The sequence below is a fragment of the Photinus pyralis genome, unplaced genomic scaffold (assembly GCF_008802855.1).
Source record: "Photinus pyralis isolate 1611_PpyrPB1 unplaced genomic scaffold, Ppyr1.3 Ppyr1.4_unclustered_Scaffold3303, whole genome shotgun sequence".
Taxonomy (NCBI): Eukaryota; Metazoa; Arthropoda; class Insecta; order Coleoptera; family Lampyridae; genus Photinus; species Photinus pyralis.
Window position 1 is genome coordinate 112,192 of NW_022171374.1, and position 23,231 is coordinate 135,422.

The 23,231-nt window shown below is 35.0% G+C and overlaps 4 protein-coding genes across 7 annotated transcripts; 2 read left to right on the forward strand and 2 right to left on the reverse strand.

The window, feature by feature from the left end:
* Positions 1 to 4,841: 4,841 nt before the first annotated feature.
* On the forward strand, positions 4,842 to 5,779 carry LOC116182022 (transmembrane protein 138). 2 transcript variants are annotated; one of them, XM_031502490.1, is made up of 5 exons: positions 4,842 to 5,006; positions 5,107 to 5,139; positions 5,191 to 5,263; positions 5,314 to 5,488; positions 5,539 to 5,779. In XM_031502490.1, the coding sequence occupies exons 1-5, from the start codon at positions 4,999 to 5,001 to the stop codon at positions 5,652 to 5,654; spliced, it is 405 nt and encodes a 134-aa protein (XP_031358350.1). In that variant the 5' UTR covers positions 4,842 to 4,998; the 3' UTR covers positions 5,655 to 5,779. The 2 variants fall into 2 exon arrangements, with proteins under 2 accessions (XP_031358350.1, XP_031358349.1); XM_031502489.1 differs by having other exon boundaries at positions 4,844 to 5,139.
* A 2,780-nt stretch (positions 5,780 to 8,559) lies between these two features.
* LOC116182026 (phosphatidylinositol-glycan biosynthesis class F protein) lies at positions 8,560 to 9,560 on the forward strand. The gene has a single exon (XM_031502495.1). The coding sequence runs from the start codon at positions 8,723 to 8,725 to the stop codon at positions 9,407 to 9,409; it is 687 nt and encodes a 228-aa protein (XP_031358355.1). The 5' UTR covers positions 8,560 to 8,722; the 3' UTR covers positions 9,410 to 9,560.
* Positions 9,552 to 10,340, reverse strand: LOC116182028 (coiled-coil domain-containing protein 12). Its single transcript, XM_031502496.1, has 2 exons — positions 10,078 to 10,340; positions 9,552 to 10,025 (listed from the first exon to the last, which is right to left on the reverse strand). Exons 1-2 carry the CDS (start codon positions 10,212 to 10,214, stop codon positions 9,737 to 9,739), a joined length of 426 nt encoding a protein of 141 aa, XP_031358356.1. The 5' UTR covers positions 10,215 to 10,340; the 3' UTR covers positions 9,552 to 9,736.
* A 1,626-nt stretch (positions 10,341 to 11,966) lies between these two features.
* Positions 11,967 to 22,400, reverse strand: LOC116182016 (dipeptidyl peptidase 9). Of its 3 annotated transcripts, XM_031502480.1 has the most exons (9): positions 21,924 to 22,398; positions 21,738 to 21,873; positions 21,392 to 21,683; positions 21,050 to 21,329; positions 15,806 to 16,361; positions 15,421 to 15,729; positions 15,152 to 15,374; positions 14,912 to 15,104; positions 11,967 to 14,862 (listed from the first exon to the last, which is right to left on the reverse strand). In XM_031502480.1, the coding sequence occupies exons 3-9, from the start codon at positions 21,636 to 21,638 to the stop codon at positions 14,658 to 14,660; spliced, it is 2,013 nt and encodes a 670-aa protein (XP_031358340.1). In that variant the 5' UTR covers positions 21,639 to 21,683; positions 21,738 to 21,873; positions 21,924 to 22,398; the 3' UTR covers positions 11,967 to 14,657. The 3 variants fall into 3 exon arrangements, with proteins under 3 accessions (XP_031358340.1, XP_031358339.1, XP_031358338.1); XM_031502479.1 differs by having other exon boundaries at positions 21,392 to 21,668; positions 21,738 to 22,400; XM_031502478.1 differs by having other exon boundaries at positions 21,738 to 22,400.
* Between the last annotated feature and the right edge of the window lie 831 nt (positions 22,401 to 23,231).

Genomic DNA, 23,231 nt, shown 5'->3' on the forward strand with positions numbered 1-23,231 from the left:
ACTTGTAGTCTTTATTGAAGTAACAAAAACGTCATGAAACCGCTAACGTCTAATAAAACGCCTTGCTGCAGTAAAAGTGTCACCATCAACAAACAACTCTGTAAATTTTTAGTAATTTTGTAGTCAATACGATTATTCATTCAATTCAGTAGTGTACTCTATTTGAAAAAAACAGAATATATTAATGACAAACGTTTGTGGCTAAGTAGGTATATATGCGACAAAACTTTGTAGGGAATAAGGCATTCACCTACCATACGCATTAAAATGGTACTAATTATCTTTTTGGTGTTTTTTTAGATTTGAGAGAACGTTCTATGATTCTAAATTGATACATATAACTTAATGTATTTGAAGACATAATTGCCTAGAGTACACATCCGATGTAACCTCTATACCTAATTTCCGTATTGCATATACTTAAGTACGGGGCTTATGTAAAAAAAATGAAAACAAGGTTTTCGGCTTAGGGCGAATACCTTGAACGCATTTTCCATGATCAGTACTTCCCAAAGGTCATATAACGGTCTGTTTATGTGTACAAAGGAAAATAAGTATACAATATCAATATGCCTGTCAACTAGAAGCATCTGGTTATAATTTCGCCAAAATATCTGCATAATCATTATGGCTCAATGGTAGAGCGTTGGGTTATAAATCCGGAGGTCGGGTGTTCGAACCTGGGTTAAGGTGAATTTTTCATCTGTGGCAGAGATGGTAAGGTAAATACCGGAGTAGTATAGAACAACTTAAGACCTTCTGCAGAGGGTCACTCTGTAATTGGGCGCAAGCCTGTTGAGGGCCCAGAACAAGCGAGGGATATTAAATAAATAAATAATTAAAAAAGTTGACATTGCACAATGTGCGCATGGGCACCCATGATGTTTGAAATATGCTCTATTTTGCATCTACTAGAAGAATTTTTGGTTAAAATTTCAGCAGAAAATATAAATAAGAAAGTTGACATTGCGCATGCGCACATATGTGTACAATATGCTATAGGGGGGTTCGCTAACTCACTCAGATTAATCAGATGCGTCTGTGGCGTTCGGTAACTGTTGTAAATAAATCTATGACGTCACAAATAAATCCATCTGAGTTCAGTAACTGTCATCTGATTAATCCGAGCATCCCCGATTTCGTTGGAAGATTTTTCATCGACGGTTTAGAGCAAACGGGAAACCTAACCTCATTCTAACCTATAATTTCAGTAGCGGCAGGATTACCTCGAATGGCATTCTTGAGTTCCTAATGGTTTGCACAAGTACAAATATTGCACAACTGTTCACCCAACAGATGCAGTTAAGCTCCTCCCAAACAATTCCCGGCAAATTTAAATGAACATTTTTAATTGGCCGAATTGTCAAAACCTGTAACACACGCGACTATTTGCTTCCAATTATAATTTCCGTATCTAAATTGACATTCTTATCGCCAAACCTGTCATTGCGTTTTGTATTTGCCTTGCCTCAATTTGCCGTGTGACGTTGTTATATGCAATAGCAGCTCCAACAAATCGAAAGCAAATGGATGGCAGATTCAGTTTTTTGCTTTTCCAAAAGGTAATTCCTGTATTACAAAAAGAATGTTATAAAGTGCAATGGAAAGGGGAACCTGAACCCCGTATGCAATAGAATGTGCAGTCTGCATTCCCGGTCGAAGACTATGAAGATAAAATGTAAGCTGTTTTGAATAAAGTACGTTTAATATTTCGCTAGCATGTTTCTTTCTTTGCAATGCACATCCATGTAAAGTACCATTTCGATCCATTTTGTATTTTTTGAACTTGCTCTGTGTACTTGTAATTCATTTTTATGATGTGAACATAGGTAATGGGATTCTGGGTGACCATTCGCGTATTTTAATACTGAACGTTTATTGGCTGAAAGTGACGAGGCAACCTCTTAGACCATATAGTACATGGACTGCTAATTGTAACGAAAATATGGTCAACGCATTGAACTATATACTCTGTAACTGGAACGGCATCGCCCGTAATAAGCCGTTGCCAGGGGCCGTGGCGAATTTTTGTGAGAGAGAGATGGGTGGACGTAGGTATCCCTTACCTTGTTCCACTCATGTGGGCTTGTGGGATGGTTTATACTACGTCTTACATTTTGCTTATTTTTGTCTAAAATAAGTTATTAAGAGATTTGCAAGAATGGTCATGAATTATGTTGCATATACGTGCAATCATTTTTATAATAAAAATTCAAATATTCAATTTCATGGGTACGTTTTGATAACATTTTTCAACCTCGACGCGCGCATTTAATATTTTTGCGCATGACGGCATTTGCACCGCTCAGATTTCTTTACTACTGTACCTCACACTCATTTATACTGTCCTTATGAATGATAATTCTTCTTTCCCACTGTTTAATACTAATTCATTGATTCCACTCGCTAGAGAGCATCATGTGAAGATAAGCGTTAAAGCCACCAAAACCTATAAAGCCGTTTTGACTTACTAATTTGAATATGAAGTTCTTTATTATTTAATTTTTTACTCAACATTACTATTGATACTGCTCACTAATGGGGCGAAAAATACCTTTAAGGATTGATTTTTTTATTTATTACAGATTCCTTCGGCCTACAATGAACGTACATTAGGAGGCGTCAAAGTGTAAAGATAAAATATAAAAGCATAGGTACACATATCACACAGGTAGGTATATCACAAAAGTTAGAGTAGAAAATATCACGGTTTGCATTTTCTACATCCATATCCATCCACATATGCTTTAATGGTGTAGAAGCAGTTACATTTGAAAAACTTTTTTATTTCCCTACGAAATATTCCGAAGGATTTGCAGGTCTTGAGTTTTTTTGGGGCCAAGTTATAAAGGCGAGTTCCGGAAAATATGGAGACCTTTTGTAGAAGGTGTAATTCTGACCTCATATAACTCGGCGTACGTTTCATCTTGGAAGAAAACTGGGTTATATAAGTAGCGCAATTAACCCTCTGGTCCAATTACCGTGGTTAGATGCGCCAGAAACCTTTCGCTGCTCATCAACGAAATTTGCACTTATGCACTACTCAAGCCGCTAACCGTTGATGTTCCAATGGGTACCTATTTATCCTGAATTCTTCTATACTGTCGATGGCACCACCAACACTACAACTTGTATTTTTTTTATAGTTACGTTGGATGTGTCAAGGTATAGTTCCGAAAACAAAGGATCCATCGGGCTGCGCTGCGGTGACCACTACGAGTAAATTGAATTTTTGCTCTTAAAGTAACCATGATTCTTTAAACTCATTTTATTCTGAAAAAAAGTGCTTTTTTAGATTTACTTTTACCTCGACGCCAATTGTAATATATTAGGTACCTCCTTGCTAATATATTATGTAAAGTGTACGTTACAAACGAACACAACCAATGTTTATAACTTTATTTTACGTTAATAAGCAAATGGAATGCGTCGAGCCACCATGAATGACATTAGTTGACATTATACTTTTGTAACTACAAGAATCAAGTATGTGAGTGTGTGAGTGAGAAATGGCGCAGTTTACCACATTATTAAGTATATATTTTAAGATATTCCATTAACAAATAGATATTGGCTCTTATAAAAGCATCGGCAAGCATTTATCTTTATCTTTCTAAGACCCCAAACTCCCAGTTTATGTACTTATCTGTATTTTTAACCAAATACGTGTGATCGGCCCTGCATATGCAATACAAAACAACGTGCCAGACAAGGATGAGAATATCTACGTTATGCTGGTTGCCTAGAATCATTGCGGCACGCGATTTTGGCGATCGATGCCGTTCCAGTTACAGAGTATATAGTTCAATGGGTCAAGGACATCGCCTGGGTATGTAAGTTTCAGGGTAAACGAGTCTGTCCGAAGTTGTCCGATTAGACACGATTTGAGACTGTCAACCTATAAATTAACAAACGTCAATGAATTAATCGCCTAGATTGCCAAAAAAGCAAACCTATTCTTATTAGTGAACGTGTAGAAGATAATCAAGAGTATTTAAAGCTTCCCGTACTACGCGGTTACTATAAAAACGACTCTACGCGATCCGAGTGGTGTTCATACGACTTTAGTTTACCCTGAGATTCACATACCCACGACTACAGTGCCCTCTATCCGTAACCACCCATTTTGTATTGAAAGCATAGGGCTAATAGCAGTCCATGTACTATATGGTCTAAGGGCAACCTACTTTCTCTATTAACCTTGGGCTTTACAGACAATTTGATTTTACACGTTATTACGTTCGTTTATATGTTTATACGTTCTTTCGATGATTTATAGGGGGGTAAAAAAAAATAATAAGTAGGTATTACCTACTAGGTAACTGATACCATTGGATTTATAAAAATTAATGCTGATACGCTAATATATATAACCATTGAATAATTTTTCACTCAACGATATAACGTAAAAAATTTAAAAAATATTGAACCCTTTTATTCAACCGTAGGTTAGCAAATGATTCTAGTCATCATTGTTTATATGAATAAATAATGACAATTATTTTAAAATACAAAATCAAGCACTACGGAATTGGTGCGAGATACATATACATATACCTACCTATAGATTGCATCGAAGATTTTGTATCTACTGAGCAGTGCTGCGGTGTATTTAAAATTTGTAATTTTTACTGCTGCAAAAATGGGTTAGCGTGTTAATAATTATTAGCCCACACTGTATCAATGATTAGGTATAACTTTTTGTGCAAATTATATTTTTATAATATTTCATTTTACCCTCGACTTAACCTAGGTATTAATACATATTGGTATAGGAGCGACTCGCATAATTGTTAGAGGAGAGGAACGCTTTCAAAGTATTCGCGGGAAAATAGAGACGTCAAGTCAATAAGCGTCGCAACGCCGAAATCGGGTCACGAAAATTCAATATCAACACTCTGACGCATTTTGTGTTTGTATTGTTTCAAGAGTGGGTTAAATGTCAAAGTTCAAAAACGTCTGACCGAAACTAGCGAAAATTATGAATGAATAAATTACATGTGCAGGTATGAAATTAACAATACGTCGGTACTGTGCAATATTATGCATTCAAACTTTGCTATTGCTGATAGATTTGAGTATTAATACATTTTCCATATTATTAAGAAAACATAATGCTGTGCTACTAGTGCTGTTCATGTAAGTTACCTATATAAATTGCTAGGTGGACCTCACGACTTTATATTTCAGTGTACAAGACGTCTGTTTAATATTGGCGGTAGCAACATTATTATTAACCTTTTTTTCTACCTATGTCTTCCAGGTATGCATAGTTGACTACTCTACTGCAATCAATTATTCGTTTATGTTTAGGCTGGGCTTATTCAACTATTGTATGAGCGGTTTCGATTAACAATTATCATATGTATAGTGTATATTATTCTCACAACCATTTTACATATATGGACTCTATCGGTTCGATGGAAACATCCATTGCAGCACAACTGGTCAGTTGGATTGCACGTGTTTTATACACTTCAAAGATTCGGTACGTCTATGTATCGTTGTACTTCGATTTTCTAACTTTGGTCATTGTAGTGGCCCCACTTTACTACTACTTTTACAAAAGAGCGGCGTTGCGAATCAGTGATCCGAGATTTTATGAAGATGTTGAATGGGTCCAACCATCACAGCTGAGTCACTCTTACAAATAAAAATATCAATAATTTGTCTATAAAATGGTCTAATTTTAGTAGATTATTAGTTTAGGTAGAGATCAAGGTCGCTCTATAGTAGTGTACCTAAATGTTGACTGAATTAAAGTTTGCCTTCTGTTTGATCAACACATATTTCATCGTTCAATCTACCCTATAACTTTCACGAAAACGAATTTTAATTAATTAATAGAGGATGTTCTCCTACTGTCATTAAAAAATGATTTAGGTTTCGCATATCATAATCTGATAATAAGTAGGTTCTTATGCTTAATTTTTTTCAAAGTGAAGAGAGCAGAGTGAAGTAATTAAATTATCACTGATTAATCATTTTGTCGAAAATAAAGAAATGCTCAATCAAATTTAATATTTTTAGTACCTATACCTTCATACCGGGTGGTGCCTAGCGCGACGCAGCATAGGGATTTCAATGGTAATTTCTTTATAGTCAATTACTAGCTCCCCTAATTATTTTAGAGCAAAAGTCTAAATAAGTTTTTTTTAGAGAAAAAAATACTGAAGAAGCAAATATATTTGTGGGCTTGGCTGTAATACCTTGTTACACATGATGCAACATTAGCGAGGAGGCGACATCCGAAGCCACCGTAATATTACGGTGGCTTCGCGACATCCCACATATTTTGTGAGTGCCTGTCGGCTGTCGCTCACTCAACACTAAGAGTTACGCTGTTGGGCGTTGAGCAGGCATGGCAAAAAATAGACCCGTCGTTACACCAAAGCAAAGAGTAAGTATTCTTTGATCAAAGGCCTCAATTTCGGCTCGAGAATGGAGGGTTTGAGTAATATCGACTCTATATACTCGCAAGGAGGATTATTGCATACTCTCGCCCTGCTCTCTAAATCAGATTTCCTATGTACATCCAGTTTACCTGTTATTAACAGGGTTGAAACCTATAGGTATGAATTATGTATATAGGCAGGGTCCGGCTCCGTACTATACTTAGGTAGAATTATTTTTTAAGGGTTCCGATATACCGGTTTCGGTTCGGTTCCAGTTTTTTTCGGTTTTTATAAAGGTTCCAACTGAAAAAAATATGCCTAGGTATTATAAAAAAAACATAATACACAAAATTAAAGTAGGTACCATATTTGTTAGGTTTAATTTGAGAGGTTTCACCCCGTATATACAACTTACGACGATGCACACATTTTTGAGAGGCAACGCAATTTTTAGGAGGGGAAAGCGATGAGAGCACGAACGTTGGTTACGTTTGGCATCTTATCTTATTTTTATTGGCTGTCGCGAACGCGTCGGTCCTTAAATGTTTGTGTTATTTTATGCAGGTAGTAATCTTTGCATTTCTTTATATCGTATTTGTGTTGTGTATGCAGCATTTTATATTTTTGTGAGTTTCAATCTTTGTTTATGATATTAACTTGATCTAATAACCTTAATGCAGAATCACATATTTGATACCGTTATGCTTTTGTTTGTAATTGTTTACGTTTTTGCTGTAATGTTTGCTTAATTTATGTTTTATGTGTGAATTACTTGGTCTTGTCCCTGAAGTAACATTCATATAAGTTTTGATTATTTTATTTTAATATGTGCAAATTGCCGATTAATTTGGTGTAGGTATGTACTTGTTGTTTGTAACTAACTTTTCTCCGTGAATGAAGCAGTCACGGGGGTGGTCATTTGAGCTACTACACCAAATTCCGTGATTGTCTTCGACATTCAATGTTAGGCTCGAAACCCCGAACCAGGAGCGAGTTATCTATCTTGCCGAAGCGAGATTATGCTAATCAAAACTCTTCAGTTTAGAATCTATATGAAATAAATGAGTTACGATTTGCTAAGTCCCTGCACATATTTCTGCCGATAGTTGAATTTGCCTACAAGGCCAAGTAATTTTCCATCTTGCTTTTAACAAAAACACCTTATTGCACAGAGATGAGTCACATCCTGTACCTTCACCCTTTCTCAGAATTGATGTCCCTGTTTACCTGACCCGCATTGTTCCCAAACTTTGTTTTTAACCTTGAGTGTAACCAACTTGTATTATACTATGCATTAATGTACATCAACTAAATTTCCGGGCTTTCACAATCTTAATAATTGCAATCATTATTAAACAACCTTTTCACAATTTCAGTGTTTTATTTTACGTTCCTTCCCTTCTGTGCTTCTGGTCAAAGCGTTATTTACAACTAACGTAAGGGGGGCTTTGCCTTAGATGTTCGATCACATGCACCTTTTAAAATTATGCGGGATCTTGTTTAATTTTGGAGGGAATCTTCATTCGGGTGGCAATTTTTAAACGTTGCCGGGTTGAAATTTCCGTATTCTTGTAGTGTGAAGTAAGGGTAGAATCTCGGGGGTTAAGTACCTACACTTCTGTATAGCTTGCGAGTTCGTTTCACAGCTGTCAACTGCCTTTTGATTCGATTACGTTTATTTTCGGTATTAGACGCTCTAAAATATTTTATTTACATTAGAAGCTGATTCAAAAGAACGTGGAAACGTCTTCTTCCTCCACTGTGGTGATGCCAAGTGAAATCACATTTTACCGAATTTTTGATGGGCTCTGGTTATTCGCATATCCCAAGAAGAATGAAACTCAAGAAGGCACGCTAGTGCTTCTGAATTAAGAGTAAGAAGAGGTTAGGGTTTTCGTTGATATAAAAATTGTGATCTTCCTCAATTGTCACAAATAGGGATGGCCAAAGTAAAACATTCTAATATTACTGAATGCAGAACTTTCGCTATATGTAGGGTTTTTGATTTCCTCGGAGTTGGACTTAAATTTACATTTTTGTGCTAAAAAGGGTTCCCAAAGAAAAATATTGTTGAGACGCTACTGATTAGTGAGTGTGTCCTACTCTGCCACCGCCACTGACCTTTATTTAGATCTGTGGTCACCGAACGTCAAAGGTCAAGAAATTCAACATAACCCTACATTAGTTGTTGTTATAAGTGTAAGTGCATTCAGAAATTAACAAGAATGGATGAAAAAGTATGGAAAATAATCTTTGACTTATAAATGTGTCGTTTCTTTACGTTCATTAAGTAGTTAATCATTTATCAAGATTAAGTGGACATAAAAATGACTGCTGTTACAAGTGATGTTCGATTCAGAAGGATAATCACATTACATAGTATTTGCACAAGCATTTACACCTCCTTTATTATTTTTATATTGGTTTACACTCATAAAATATACGAAATTGGAAAACGTAGTTCTTTGCCAGTAATTGGAGTGCTGATCGTTGGCGAATGTCTGAAAGTAGTATTTCGACCGTTTACCTCCGAAACTTCCACAAAAGAAAAGCAAAATAAACCAAAGAAGTTTAATTTAAGCAGTAAACTTAAATGTGCTCTTGTTTTATGTACTAGTATTGTAATTTATTATTGTTTAGCTGTATTATTTGGTGCACCGTTTTTGTCATCCCATGAGGAGACTTTCATGTTTGCGTTATTACTAACAGTGCTGACAGTTTTACCATCTTGTTTGGCAGTTGGCGCTGATGTTACAATTGCCATTCTTATTGATTTAACGTCATTTGAAGGCGATATCATTACTGAAACCATCAAACAGAACATATGTGTTACATTGGTCGGAGCCTGGTTAGGGGCTGTTGTAATACCATTAGACTGGGATAGGCCTTGGCAAGCTTGGCCTATACCGTGTTCACTTGGAGCTGTAATTGCCTATATGTGTTCTAACTTATTTAATATTGTTGGTATGTCATCTAAAACTTTAAAGAAGAAGACTGGCAGATACAATTTATGAACCTTGCAACAAAGCATTTAATTAAACAAAATTTGCAATAAATTTTTGGTCATACAGTTTAGCAATGGAAAAACCTCATTGATTTTTATGTGGATACAAAATTAATGTATGCGTCTGTAAACTACTTAAACAAATAAAAATGTAAGTTTCTTGTTTTAATTCAAATTAGGTAAGTGATATACTTATGACTTAATACAATATTAATAGTCAAAATGACAAGAATGAACAAAATCCTTGAGAAACTATGAAATGTTAACGAATCATTATATTACAATTGAAAGTCTTCAGTTTAAGTAATACTGTAATCTGCATATGCCAACAAAGATGTCAACTAATATAAGTTTCACGTTCTTTCAGGCGATCTCTAATCAATTCTGCAATTGCTCTTTGTGTTCTACGTTCCAGTTTTTCTAACTTTTTGGCTACATCTCTTTTTAAATCCCAATCAGGTTTTCTTGGAGCTAAGTTGGTGATATCTAGTTCATCAATAATTACTTGCGATTTCCCTAAACTCAACTGATCTTTTACTTCTGCTTCGACATCGCCAGGTTTTGCATCTTCTAATTTATGTTCATTTAGTTTTTCGTCTTCTGGTTTATAACTCCGAAACTTTGGTCTACAAAGTATGAATAAAAAGAATTCAGATTTTACAAGACTGCATTACTTACTTCGGAAGCACTGTTTGTGTATTTGTTGGCACAGAATTGTGTTCTTCATTACCTTCTCTTTTCCTTTTCAAAGCTTGCAGTTTTTCTTTTCTTTTTAAAGCTATTTCTTCCAATGACCCAACGTTTACATCGGACATCGCGAATAAAAATTACAACGAAGAGGTTATGTTAGGTTACAAATAGTGTCTATTATAGCACGGCTACACGCAGCAAAATATTGGGCACGCTCAGCAGCTAAGATTTTTACGCAGCAAATTATCAGAATGGCTACGCTTAATAATCAGCTTTCTGTCAGGCCTCAGGGGCCCTATTCTTGACTACGTATTTATCAAGGTTTAAGACTCGGACTCTAACCTCACAGGTTGTGAGTTCGAATCCCACAACTTGCCAGTTTTTAGCGGTACAGAACATCTTCTGACTACCATGCTTCGGATATCGGAAGACATGTAAAGCTGGCGGTCCCGTCAGTCATACCACGACTGTCGTTAAGTCACACAGACGGTTGTTAATTCGACCTGAACTGAAAACGTCTGTACTTATAATAGGGAGTGCTATACCATACGATTCGATTTTTGAACCAAAACGATGAACTTTGGTCGAATGGTATTCTTGACCATTCGAAAATATTTCCAATTCGTAAATGGCATTTTTTTTACAACGAAAGGTATAAACCACTCGAATTTATGGCACGTGCCACTTTTTTTAGATTTTTACCTTGACGTAACTTGTCTATCGTATTCAGCATGTGTTTAAAAATCCATTTGAGGAATTGAGTGATGAACAGTTTCATTTAACGAAACAAAACACACCTAGAGACTTGTACAGTCTTACAGGGTGGCCAAATAAGAATGCGAGTTACTGTATCTGAGAACCTGTCCATCGTAGAGGCTTGCGGTAGAAAATTTATTACTAAAACGGCCACGAGAAAAACGTGGAAAATATTTTTAAGTTTCCGCAATGGTCGCTAGGGGGCGTAACTGCAATCTGGAATCTAAAAGTGATTTTTCCGTGAATTCCACTATATTAACCTAACAAAAAAATGCCCGATCTTTGAAGTTGACGATAATAGGAACCTTTTTTGTTTGACAATTTTTCCGTATCTCTAAAAATGAAGTGGTGGGGGTATTCAAAGGTTTCCGCAAAGAACACCCTGTATCTTCGAAACGGCTGAGCCAATGAATAAAGGCTGAGCCGATTTAAACAAACTCAGGACTCAGGTTAGTTCAAAAGAGCTATTCTTCAGCTACAAATAATTCATTGTACAAATATTATACTATTTGACATTTTGTTAGTTTCACATATCACCGCTTGAGGGCTTTTTTTGACATTCCGACAGAAATGGTTAATTTTCTCAAAAAACTTAAATGCATTGGTTCGATTTTTTTTTCATGAAAAAGTAGCTAAATGATGCCTAAACAAACTTGCGAAAACAGCACCCAGATTTCGTCTTCTTTTTTTTTTATTCTTTTTCAACTTCCAACCAACATTGCCAAAGCAATAATTTGATGATTACTAGGTGAACTACTCGATGCAGTCATGTTTTAAAACTTTACTAAACCGGGCCGTTTGATCTCTCACCAGCCGCGCCTCATCTTAAATCAATCCATAGTTTTTAACTTCATTTAGAACAATGAAATTTAGAATAAAAGAGTAACAATAGACACAACCACACCACCATCGCAAACTTCTAGTCAATAACATAGCCACAAAAAAATAAAAAGTGAGGTTAAATCAAAAATAAAATGATTCCGTTCGTAAACACAGTGGCAAATTTTTGTCAAAAATGTATATGGAATCCACAGCGAATATCAGTCCGATATCGGTATCACTCCGAAAAAATTGCTAAGGGCCCATTGATCAGACGGTACGGTTACGATGACCCTTTATTCAAAGGTGGATTATTACCGCGTCTCAAAAATGCTCCAAAGCTTCCGATGCCTACATACAGACCAAAGGATGCGTGGAACGAAAAGAGGGCTTTATTCGGTCAAAACGATTACATAGATATTTTAGGAAACGAAAAGTTACACCCGACCAGAATTTTATATAATGTACCATATTGGCTGCGAGGCGTCAGTGGCAACGAATATCAAGTGCTTCTTCGGAAACGAAAAATGTTAGGGCGAACGCCATACCATACTGTGCGTCCGACCAAATGGTACGAACTAAATAAAAGAATCAACTACCTTTATAGATACCTAAATCGTAAAACAAAGACAGGATTTTCTGTTCAATAAACACAAATACTAACAAATTTTTTATTCACAACAGTAAAAACAATCAGTTGAATTGCTCGAAAACCTATAGAATTGATATTAAATTTTAGTTTATACAATGATTATAGGTACTTAGAAAGCTTGTTACAAGTTACAATGCCTCATCTTATGTACAAATGTAATTACAATGAATAAACTAAAAAAATTTATTTAAAATCACTCATCCAAACTTGTACATTTTCATCTTATTTGAATTGTTATAATAGAAGGTAATGTAGAATAAATCAAATATCTTTCAGTTGTCTTTCGGATTTGTAGCACAATAAGAACACTTGTAATGTTTTGCGAGGTGTTATTGTTCATTTACCTTCATTTTATTGAAAATAAAAAATTATCTAACATCGGGAAAGATAAGGGGGATGTGTTCATAATTTATTTTGGGTAAAATATTGCCAACACCTCGAAGTTGCGAATACTCCAAAATAAGAAATCGACAAATAGGTAGGTATATGCAGAATTCAAAATAACAATAATTTTAGGTGCTGCCTTTAATTATTTGTTTTATGGTCTTGCGTTTATAAATATTATTTTCACTGCAAGTCTCGAAGTTTGTACTTTTATCAATTATATTTTTTCCATTTGTTTCATTATTCATTTTTGCAATGACGGTTTGCCACATTGTTAAGTGCCTATTAATTTGTCTATTGTACAATGTATTATCTTGTATATCTCTGTGCTTACTTTCTCTTTTCAATTGTTTTAACATATTTTTTATTTTACTTTTGTTGTAAAATTTTAAAAAACAAGCAATCATACGTTTTTCATTTTCACAATTTTTAGGGTCACTATTTCATCTGACCTTTAAACATATCTGACAGCTAATTTCCATCGAAACAATTAATGTTTCACATCTGTAATATATCTCTCCATTATCTTAATATGTTACATCATGAAATTGAGACTAATTTGTAGGTTTTTTGATTTTCAATAACTTTTTAATTTTTCTATATTTTTCGTCAACTTTAGTTTTACAATTTTGGTGAGAATCTTCACTCATTCTACAATTTTTAGTGTTTATTTATATAATGATTTCCGCTTGTTACTCTTCAGTGATTTTTGGAGGATTAAGAGTCCTTTAGGGTTTATGTCAAGATCATCCCAAGTTTATTATGTTGCCACAATTAAAATTTTTACACTAATTCACTATTATGTTCTTCAGATTTTTTGAATGTAGATAAAAAATCACTTTGCAAAATTTGTTAAAAATTCCAACAAAGATCATTTAACCAAACACATCAGTGTTTGAAATTAACCTGGAAACAATTGTTGCAATATTGGAAATAAAAACCTACCAATCCGGTGAAACAAATCAATATATGTGATTCTCCCATAATATCGAAAAAAGGTCCTACCAAAATATTTAATGATTTTCTTGAGATTAACACCAACCAAATTCAAAGCCGTCTCAGTTATATTAGGAAATAAAAAACTCTTACCAACACTTACTACAAAATTGATGTTAACGCAAGTTTTTTGTTTTAAATATTGTAGTTGACAACATTTAGGTTATGTTTAAGCAACAAACAAATTTAAGTACTGAAGAGAATATTCTCCATATTGTTTCAAGAACTGCAAACAATTACTTGCAAAATGGTTGAATGGTTAGCAGTTATGATAAAATGCTCTAGTTGAACAATATATTTGGTTGTGTGGTTCCTTACTATGAATCACTCCGTACATTATTTCAAGTGCCTTTCTGTTTTGTGTGTTTTCAGTATCATTACTTAACTGCCGAATAATGAATTAAATAAATGTTATATTAAATTAAATCCCACCCGTGCCTTACTTTCACTTTAAACTTCAGCTCAGAGATTATAAAAAAATATCAAATTACTTTAAAGTAAATGTAGAAATGATAAAAATTACACCAAATATTCACATATTGCACCACTTTTGCTCTTCATAAAACTGTTACGAAGCAACAAGGATAAGATACAAAAAGTTGTTCTTATTGTGCCTAAAATTTAAACTGAATTTTTTTAGTGTACTATAATAACCAAACCATAAGATAATTTAAAATTAGTAAATATTGAAACAATCAGGCTTGCTTTGACTTACTTTGGATCATACGTTAATCACCTAAAACATTCCTCGGATAAAGCATTAGAAAATGTACAGAGGCATTTTACGAGGCTATAAAAGACATTTTGTTTGAGCTATTTTTGCATTACGTATGATTTTGGAAGTCAAATAATTTCGCCATAAAATAGTATATACATTCAATGACGGTGAAACAATTTTGAATTAATACTGGTTGAGTGGATATCTGACTATATTTGAAATAAATATTGCAAAAAGTATAGTTTATAAATTATTTTGTAGAAAAGAAAGTAGAGTTGTTTCGTAATGTTTACTTGCATCCAAATGCCTTAAAGAATGCCGCTCATTCGGATAAATCTGCAATTGGTAAGGTTTTCCTGCTTTAATCATGCTATTTACTAATTGGCTTGTGTGATAAAAGTGAACGTTTTCATCAATGAGACCATGAATTATCAGTAAACGATTCTCCCTAAAATATAAGCACAAATGACTACATAGCATAGTGTTATACTTCTTACTCCTCTGGAAATTTATTGATATAGTTCAGAACAGATCCCTCAACGTAACCTTGCTGATTGTGTTCTGGCAAATCCATATAACGCTCCGTATACCCAGTATCATATAAACTCCAATTTGTAACCGGCGCACCTGCTATTGCTATTTTAAAGATGTCTGGATGATGAATCAGGCCCATCAAACTTAAATATCCCCCTGAAAATAAATTGCAGAAAACTACTAAAACACTGTTGTTCCTATACCATACGACCAACCATGAATCGCAACCCTACTTAAGTCAATGTAACCCAAAGTCTCCGCTAGCCATTTTAAAACCTCAACTTGATCACTCAACTCCACAGTTCCCATTCGACCTCGCAAGTGACTTTCAAAAAGTAGGCCCCGGTGCTGAGAACCTCGAGAATCAATTGCTATGACACAATATCCCCTTGCGGCCAACATATGCATTCTGAGCTGCCTCATTCCCTATAATAATTATGAAATTGCGCCTCTCTTAAGATCGACGGTTTACCTTAAACGTATTTGACACAAGTTGAACTTCGGGCCCTCCGTATACATTAAGAACAGTCGGATATTTTTTCCCTATTTCAAAGTTATGAGGCTTAAACACCATCGCGTACAGTACATGGCCAGAATTGATTTCGTGAGTATATAATTCGGGACAGTAGGAATCATTTACAAGGGGAATTGAGTCAAGGAGATAACCGATTGGAGTTAATATAACACCATCCACTGTCCAATCTGTATGAGTTAACCTAAAGACTTGGCAAGCGGGCAGTTTCTGAATGTTACTATACACAGCTACGATCATTGTGCATTCCTAAAAAAAAGGAGGGAGCATTTGTCTAAGAAAATTGTTGTTGCGGTTGCAAAAAATGAGTAGAAGAAAATCTCACCTTGTTAAAGTATATGTTATATGAATAACCAGGTCGAGTTAAGAGCCTAACTTCTCCAGGTCGCTGTAAAGAAACTACATACAAATGTTTCTCTATTGGCGTTTCTTTAAGTCCCATGAAATAAACTAATTCCCGATCACCATCGACCCAGATATTTTGCCCTAACACTTCCCACTCTCCGGAGGTAAGTGCAACCTTTTTAATTATTTTTGGTTGAAGAAAAACGTAATCCATAGGCTCTGTCGTCTCCATTACGCCATTAGTGTATGGCATAATTTGTGATGTGATAAGATATAAGTGTCGATAGCCCGTATCTTCGGATGCCCAAACAAATTGCACTTCGTTATGTTCTGTGGACGGAAGAAAGTATAGTAAGTCATGAACATTTACCCATATGCATGATTCTTGTGTAAGTATTACTTGCACAATCGGACTACCAAGGTGTATGCTATTAGTATCATTATCATACATAGGAAGCACTTCTGAGAAATTATTGAGTGATAACAATATAATATCCAGTCTTTGTTGTCTCCTATCCAAGAGCTGAACCCAAATACTGCAAATAAAAAAAAAACACGTTCAGAAATAAAATGTAAAATAATAACAATAGATATAAGGGGAATTGACCCGATTACGTAACTTCATAATCATAAATACAAACATAGATAACTGCTCATCGGCAATGAAAATTGTGGACATTTTTAATTATTACTAAGCTTCGTGTTATGAGCGCTCATGAATATCCTTATAATCAATGAGCAAATTTAGGGTCTTATTTATTGTCTTATTTGACGCCAAAGGGATTATGCAATTCCCGTCGACACGCAGATCCACTGGCTGGTAAATGATGGATATCTGTTTTTGATAGCTTTACTTAAATCGTTACTAAATTTTTGGTGGTGAAGAGGATGTGATCGTGTAACTGGACCCCGTTTGTTTGTCGCTCTTAATTTAGTCCTAGTGGTCTGCAGTACCACAACCCATTTAAATTAATAATAATAATAACCCCATAATAAATCTATCGTAAAATCGGCAAAAATAACTGGTGCAGTGAACCACCAAATGAATAAATTTGCACCTGCCAAATAGTGCACCCCAAATCAAATTTACAAAAGAGGCAACGAATCGTTAAGGGGAACCACGGGAACTCCACCATGAAAGAGATTGCTTGTGGCGTACCGCAAGGATCTACCTTTGGTCCAGTCCTATTGATTCTATATTTTAATGACCTATTAAAGAAAACAAACATACCATACTTTAAATTTTGTTGACTTAAGCAACCCCCATGAATTATTCCCGAGATCACGAACGTATAAATTAAGATGGACTGCTAATGCCGAATTAACAAATGACACCTACATGTGGGCCGCCATGATGTGCACTCACATGGCGCGAAATTCAAATCAACTAATAATCAAGCATTAAGAGTCTTCTGTACTCACTGCACCCAATGTAAATTTCCATAAGAGCGCCCGCCATAATAACTCTAGTTGTTTTTCAAAAAACAATTTTATAAATTATATATAAACTATTTTATAAATTTAGACCTTTATCTACAAAATGTTCGGACTATTTTTTTTAAGTTTATAGCAACAGAATACCGATTGTTTAAAGATTAGATGTTTCGCACCGATTATTGCGCTAATCTGTTTTATTTTTTTACTCTCGATCAAGATGATTAATGGAAAAAGTAAACCGACAGTTTTTTAGACAAGTTACTTGTAAACATGACCTCAAAAAATGAAATCATAATTTTTGTAAATAAAGTCTGTATCTTGGCGGGCGATAAATCAAGAATTTGAGTGTAACAAGTGGCGCCGCTGCACAGTGTCGGTGGGAACTAACTAAGGACCAAGACAGGAGTTGACAAAGCAAGAATATCATCTTATCTCTTGCAGCTATAATCATCTATACACTATAATATAAAAAAGTTGCGCTTAGGTAAAGAAGACTCTTTAACCTCACGTTTTCTAAATAAATTACTGTGACACACGTCATTTTCCAAGGCTGCAATAGTCTCAAAACTTGAGCACTAGGAAAATTCCCCTAGAAAATAACTAAAATGTACACATCATGGCGCCCATGCTAGGGCCATTTCTACATGTAATAACATGTATGCAACTTTTTGATCAGCAGTCCATCTTAATTTATAAGTTCACACCCAAGATGCTGTTTTTGAAAGTAAAATGTGCATAGGTTTTGCATGCGACGAGCAATTTGTCTCAGATTTTTCATACACATCTTTCATGTTATTTTAATTAAAAGTATCAACAAAAGAAACTATTTTGTACCACCTCCCGCACTTCTCCCCTTCCCCTAATCAAAATGGAAGGGTGGGGGAAGCCTGTTTTCATTCTTCATGGTACTCTAATGAAAGGCCTCGATGAAAGGAATTCATTTCCACCAACCATAGTTCTCCTGCCCTTATCATGGTCGGTTACACTCTTCATATCTCAAGAGCAGTGTCGAAGGGCGGTACTCATAAAGGCCGATTGGGACGTTTGGAAGAAATATAACCGGTGGTGATGTGAATATCGCCAAAACGATGTGTCAGAAGAGCGTACTGTTAGTAATTAAGAACGCATTTAGTTATGTAACGTATGCACCGTGTTTGTTATATAGTTTTGTTGTACGAACTATCGGTTGCAGTAAAATATAAATACGTTTGTCATTTTCGGTAAAAGTTGTCTAATGCAATCAACCTATTACAAATATTAGCATAACGAGCGTGGTTAACGGGGTTGCTAAAAATCGTATAAGAAGTAAAAATGTAAGCAGTAAGAACGTTTGAAAAACCGGACAGCAAATTTATTCTGTTAAAAGTCGCTAATTTCCACGAAAATATCCAGTGGCCACAATCCGGTTCATATTGACCAACTCAACTATGCAAGTTGGTTATTTTAAGCTGGAAGATTTATGGGCGTGTATTGAAGGAACTAATCAGGACGAGAAGAAGGAAACAACAGCTAAGTCTAAGCTATTCTTCTGCTAGACCCGATCAACTATGTACATGTACAGAGCGCGACTACGTGTAAAAGTCTGGGCGAGTTTACAATAGGCTTTGGATGGCAGCGGGATATATAGAAAACTAGCGTTGTTGAGAGACCTCATCACAACAACATTGGCCAATTCTCGGAACATGGATAACTATGTGAATAAAATTATGGCGACCGCTCACAAGCTGAAGAATATCAATTTTGAAATGCAACACCCTATATATCTTAACGTCAATTTTTTGCATTCGATTTCATGATTATATTGTTGTATCCTCGGTTGTAACACAACCTACATTTTTTTTTATATACTTACCTACATTTTCAAAATTTTGAAATGGCATGTTTCTACCATCAACCATTTTCATTGATTTGTACCAGCTGCCATGGATACAATAAACAAAACAAAACATCCATAAAACCATGGCCTACTATTTTTGTGGTATTAAAAGTTTCACAAAAAGTGGCAACGGGTCGCGAAAACCGCAAGTCTCTATCTTTAAAAACAGCTGAGAATCATTGCAATCTCAACCAAAATCGGACACAAGGACGGGTAAAAGAGCATTACCCTGTAAGTGGGTATTTAAAAGTAAAACTAATAAGAAAGGAGAGATTGTTCGTTTTAAAGCATGACTGGTCAGAGAAAAGGAAATGATTATGACGAAATCTGTGCTCCTCAAATTCCATTTACATTTACATACTAATATGTATTCTATTACAGCCAAGATTACCCCAAAGAAAATAAAAACCGTTTCGTATTTTAAAGATTAAGTATTGACTTATTATTAATGCCTTTACTCTTTTACTTAACAAGCCAGAAGAAGATTAAGTACAGACTGACAGCTAGCCGGAGTACATAAGAACAATATCAGGTGTAATGTTTTCGAACGCTTCAAGAGCTCAGTTAATTGATCCTTTTGAGACCAGCAACTTATTAGTTGTGCAAGGTTTCATCTAAATGTTCCAATGTTGATGTTTAGCCATTCAGTGTACTTGGTGCAAAAGTTTTGGAAAATTTAGGTTTTTCTGGAATATCTTCGAAAGTAATCGCAATTCTCTGGTTTTCTTTACAGCATAATAACTCCTTAATTGCGCAATTTTTCCCTAATTTGACGATCGTCGTATCTTCTATACCTATAGTTTCCGAGACCCCAATGGTAGATATGCTTCTCGATATCCCTATCTTGGACACAGTGCATAATAATATTGATAACAAAAAACAAAAAATATCAGCACGAAAATTTACAATAATATGTAAAATTTCAAAGTCATGTAATTGTAATTTTAAATGCTCGCAATAATTACAGTAACATCTTTGCAAGCAACAGTAAGTAAATCAAATCAGAATAGTGAACATTTGTAATGTATGTAACCGAATCGACATATATTGAATGGAACGATATAGCAGAAAGAGAAAAACTATAACACTGTGTTGCTTACACTTGAGGTTTATACAAGTAATAAATAAACATACGTATTCTCATTATTTGACATGTTCAGTTTTTAGGTGTTTGTAGATAAAGCAGGGTAAATGTCCACTGGCGCCATCTCATATGAGTGAGCGTTATGACGTAAGAAATCACTCCCAGCGATGATATTGGGATAAAATGAAAACAATTTAATTTCACACGAAGATCGCAAGATGCATATTTTTACCTTGAACCGTTTGAGAATAATAAGCATTTATAATGTGCTGTGTGGACGTCCGTAATTTGTTTAAAGCAGAAAATTCTAGTTTTATGATGGGTTTAAATTTAAACAAGCTTCAACAAAATATAATAACATTTTTTTACTAAATAGTCCCATTAGGAAATCTCTTAATAGTATCCTTCTAGGTTGACAAAATAAGTTGAAGTAACGCAAATTTTATGACTTTTGAGGGTGACTGGGTGTATTACCATTGTCACCTTTTTCATAACTATTAACACGAGTATCACTCCGTAGAAGAGGAATTTTTTGCATAATTGTACAGCTAATGTCTGTGTGAATTCGGTCTGTCCGTCTGAAACGGACAAGCAGAAAGATTTTTAAAAAGCCTTCATGTCAGCACAAGGACTATTCTTAAGACAGGTATTTATATAAACTGTTAGCAGCTGATACTGATAAAACTAAATTTGAAAATCATTAAAAAAGCTAGGTTTTCCACTGCATTTGTAAATTAGGTTTGCGCATGCCAAAATAGTTTAGTTCACTTATTTTTAATGTATGTACCTACTTACATGTACTAACTTTGTAATTAAGAATTACTTACTACTCTGCATCAGGGGTCCATCCTACTCTGACTACGTATTCCATCCAAGGAAATAATATTGAAAGAGAAAACTGAAGTTCTAACATACAAATATCTACAATTTGTCTATTTTCGTTAACTTTAAATTCTATCATCTTGAGATACGACTTCGAATTTGCACAGCCCGCTCTAGGAAATCGAAATTCTTCCACTTCCCCAGTGTCAGACTGTGAAGAGGGAAAACAGAAAATTTTGACATCACCATCATCGACTTCTTCATAAAGTATTCTATATATTCCATCTAAATGACAACAATAAATAAACACATTAGTAGGTAAGCGTATACATCTTATAAACACATACCTTTACATAAGGGTTGCCACCAATATCCCTGATACCTATTAAACTCCTCTTGCATTACATATGACGGTACACCTGCACATAATGGGTCATCCGCAAGACTCCTATCCCCTTTATGAGCATAAGTTAGTCGCACATTGCAACCTGAAATTGTATGTGCGACCCATATGTCGTGATTACAAATGTAAGCAACAAGATCTGGATTCGACTGGCAAATTTGTGGATTTAATTTGGCTTCGGACGAAGTCATCCTTAATTTAGTTGGAAATAACGGAGCAGCCTTAAAAAAGTAACCCTTAATTACTCTTTAAAAGATGTCTGCTACAACAACGATTTGAAGATTTATTACCGAATATCCATTATCTAGACACTGAAATAAACTACTTGCTGCTGGGAACACTATCTTTCCAGAATCACTATGAATTTCGTACGACGTTATACCCCACGTAGTTAACCTCTTCCTTTCCCATAATAATTGTTCTTCTCTAGAATGTTTATTAGAAGACGATAAACTTGGAAAATTAGCTTCTATTACACAATTTGACTGCAATCTTAAGCTAGTCCCTTCACTACTATTAGGTACATCTGTATACAATAACGTCATTTCCCAACCATTCTGGGGTGTACTTAAAAAATAAATTCTAGTCCGACCGTCTTGTAACGTGCGAAATGAAATCGAAGTGGGGACCATTGTAGATAAACTGGACAACTGCCTCCGTAAATCATTTACAACACTTTTTAAGTCAGACCATGATAGCTTGGTGTCTGTACTTTTCACTTCCATCTTCATAAATAATGTTATTTGATCATTTCTTTGAAACTATTTTAGTATAATTCTTCATTTGAAATCTTTGTTGTATTGACAGCACTTTATATCAAATACAATTTTTTCTAATTGCTTTTAAAGGGCAATACTTAAAATTCATAATTTTATTAGTAAATGTGTTTAAAAATTTAAATTCTTTTAGAAATTTCTCTTGGGCCTACATAAAAACTAACCTATTTTGTAAGCTGACAACCAAATACAGTTATTTAAAATCCCTGTTGCTAAATCGTAGTAACTTTTATTAAGACTTGGCGGACGATTGGTACCTATCTTTTTATATACAAGATGTGCGCAAATTAACCGGCTATTGGTACGAATCTTTCCTTATTATACAATGCTTATACCATTGAATTTATAACTATCTATTGTTGTGTTTTTTTATTAGGCCGCAGTTGGACGGCATTTATTTACTCTGGAAAGAAGTTTATTTCCCATTTTTATGCAGAGGATCGCTGTTTTAGTTCAATTAATGCTCGGCCGGAGTTAATTAAGAAACTTAAGTCTGGGAAAATCGAATCCGTAATTAGTGTGTTTAAATGTAATAAATTTTGTCTTGTTATTGTTAAATTCGTGGAAGTTAGCAGAGTGCACGCGCTTTGCACAAGTGTTACTTTAGATAAGGAAACTTTTAGTTGTTTAAGAGCGAATTTCATAAGAATTTTGGCGTGTTAAAACTCGTAAAAGTGCCAGTCTAAGTTGATTTACGATCGTTAATAGTTTTATTTATGCAATTATGGTATTGGTCCGCGGAGTCGACCGTTAAGTTTTATCGGCCCCGAAATTCGAATTTTTCATGGAAAAGCGTCGCACCGAGATTTGACGATACTGGGGTATAAATGGTTTTGAACAGCGAAGAGAAGACGCTTATTGTACCGTTTCGCGAAGCCTACGTTTGTCTTATGTGAAGATTTTTGAAAAGTTTATTGTAGCGGCGTGTGCTGAAGTTACGCCAGTTTATTCATCGTCTATGGTTATTTGAAAGTCCGGGAACGTTTGAAGTACGCCGGCATCGAGGAG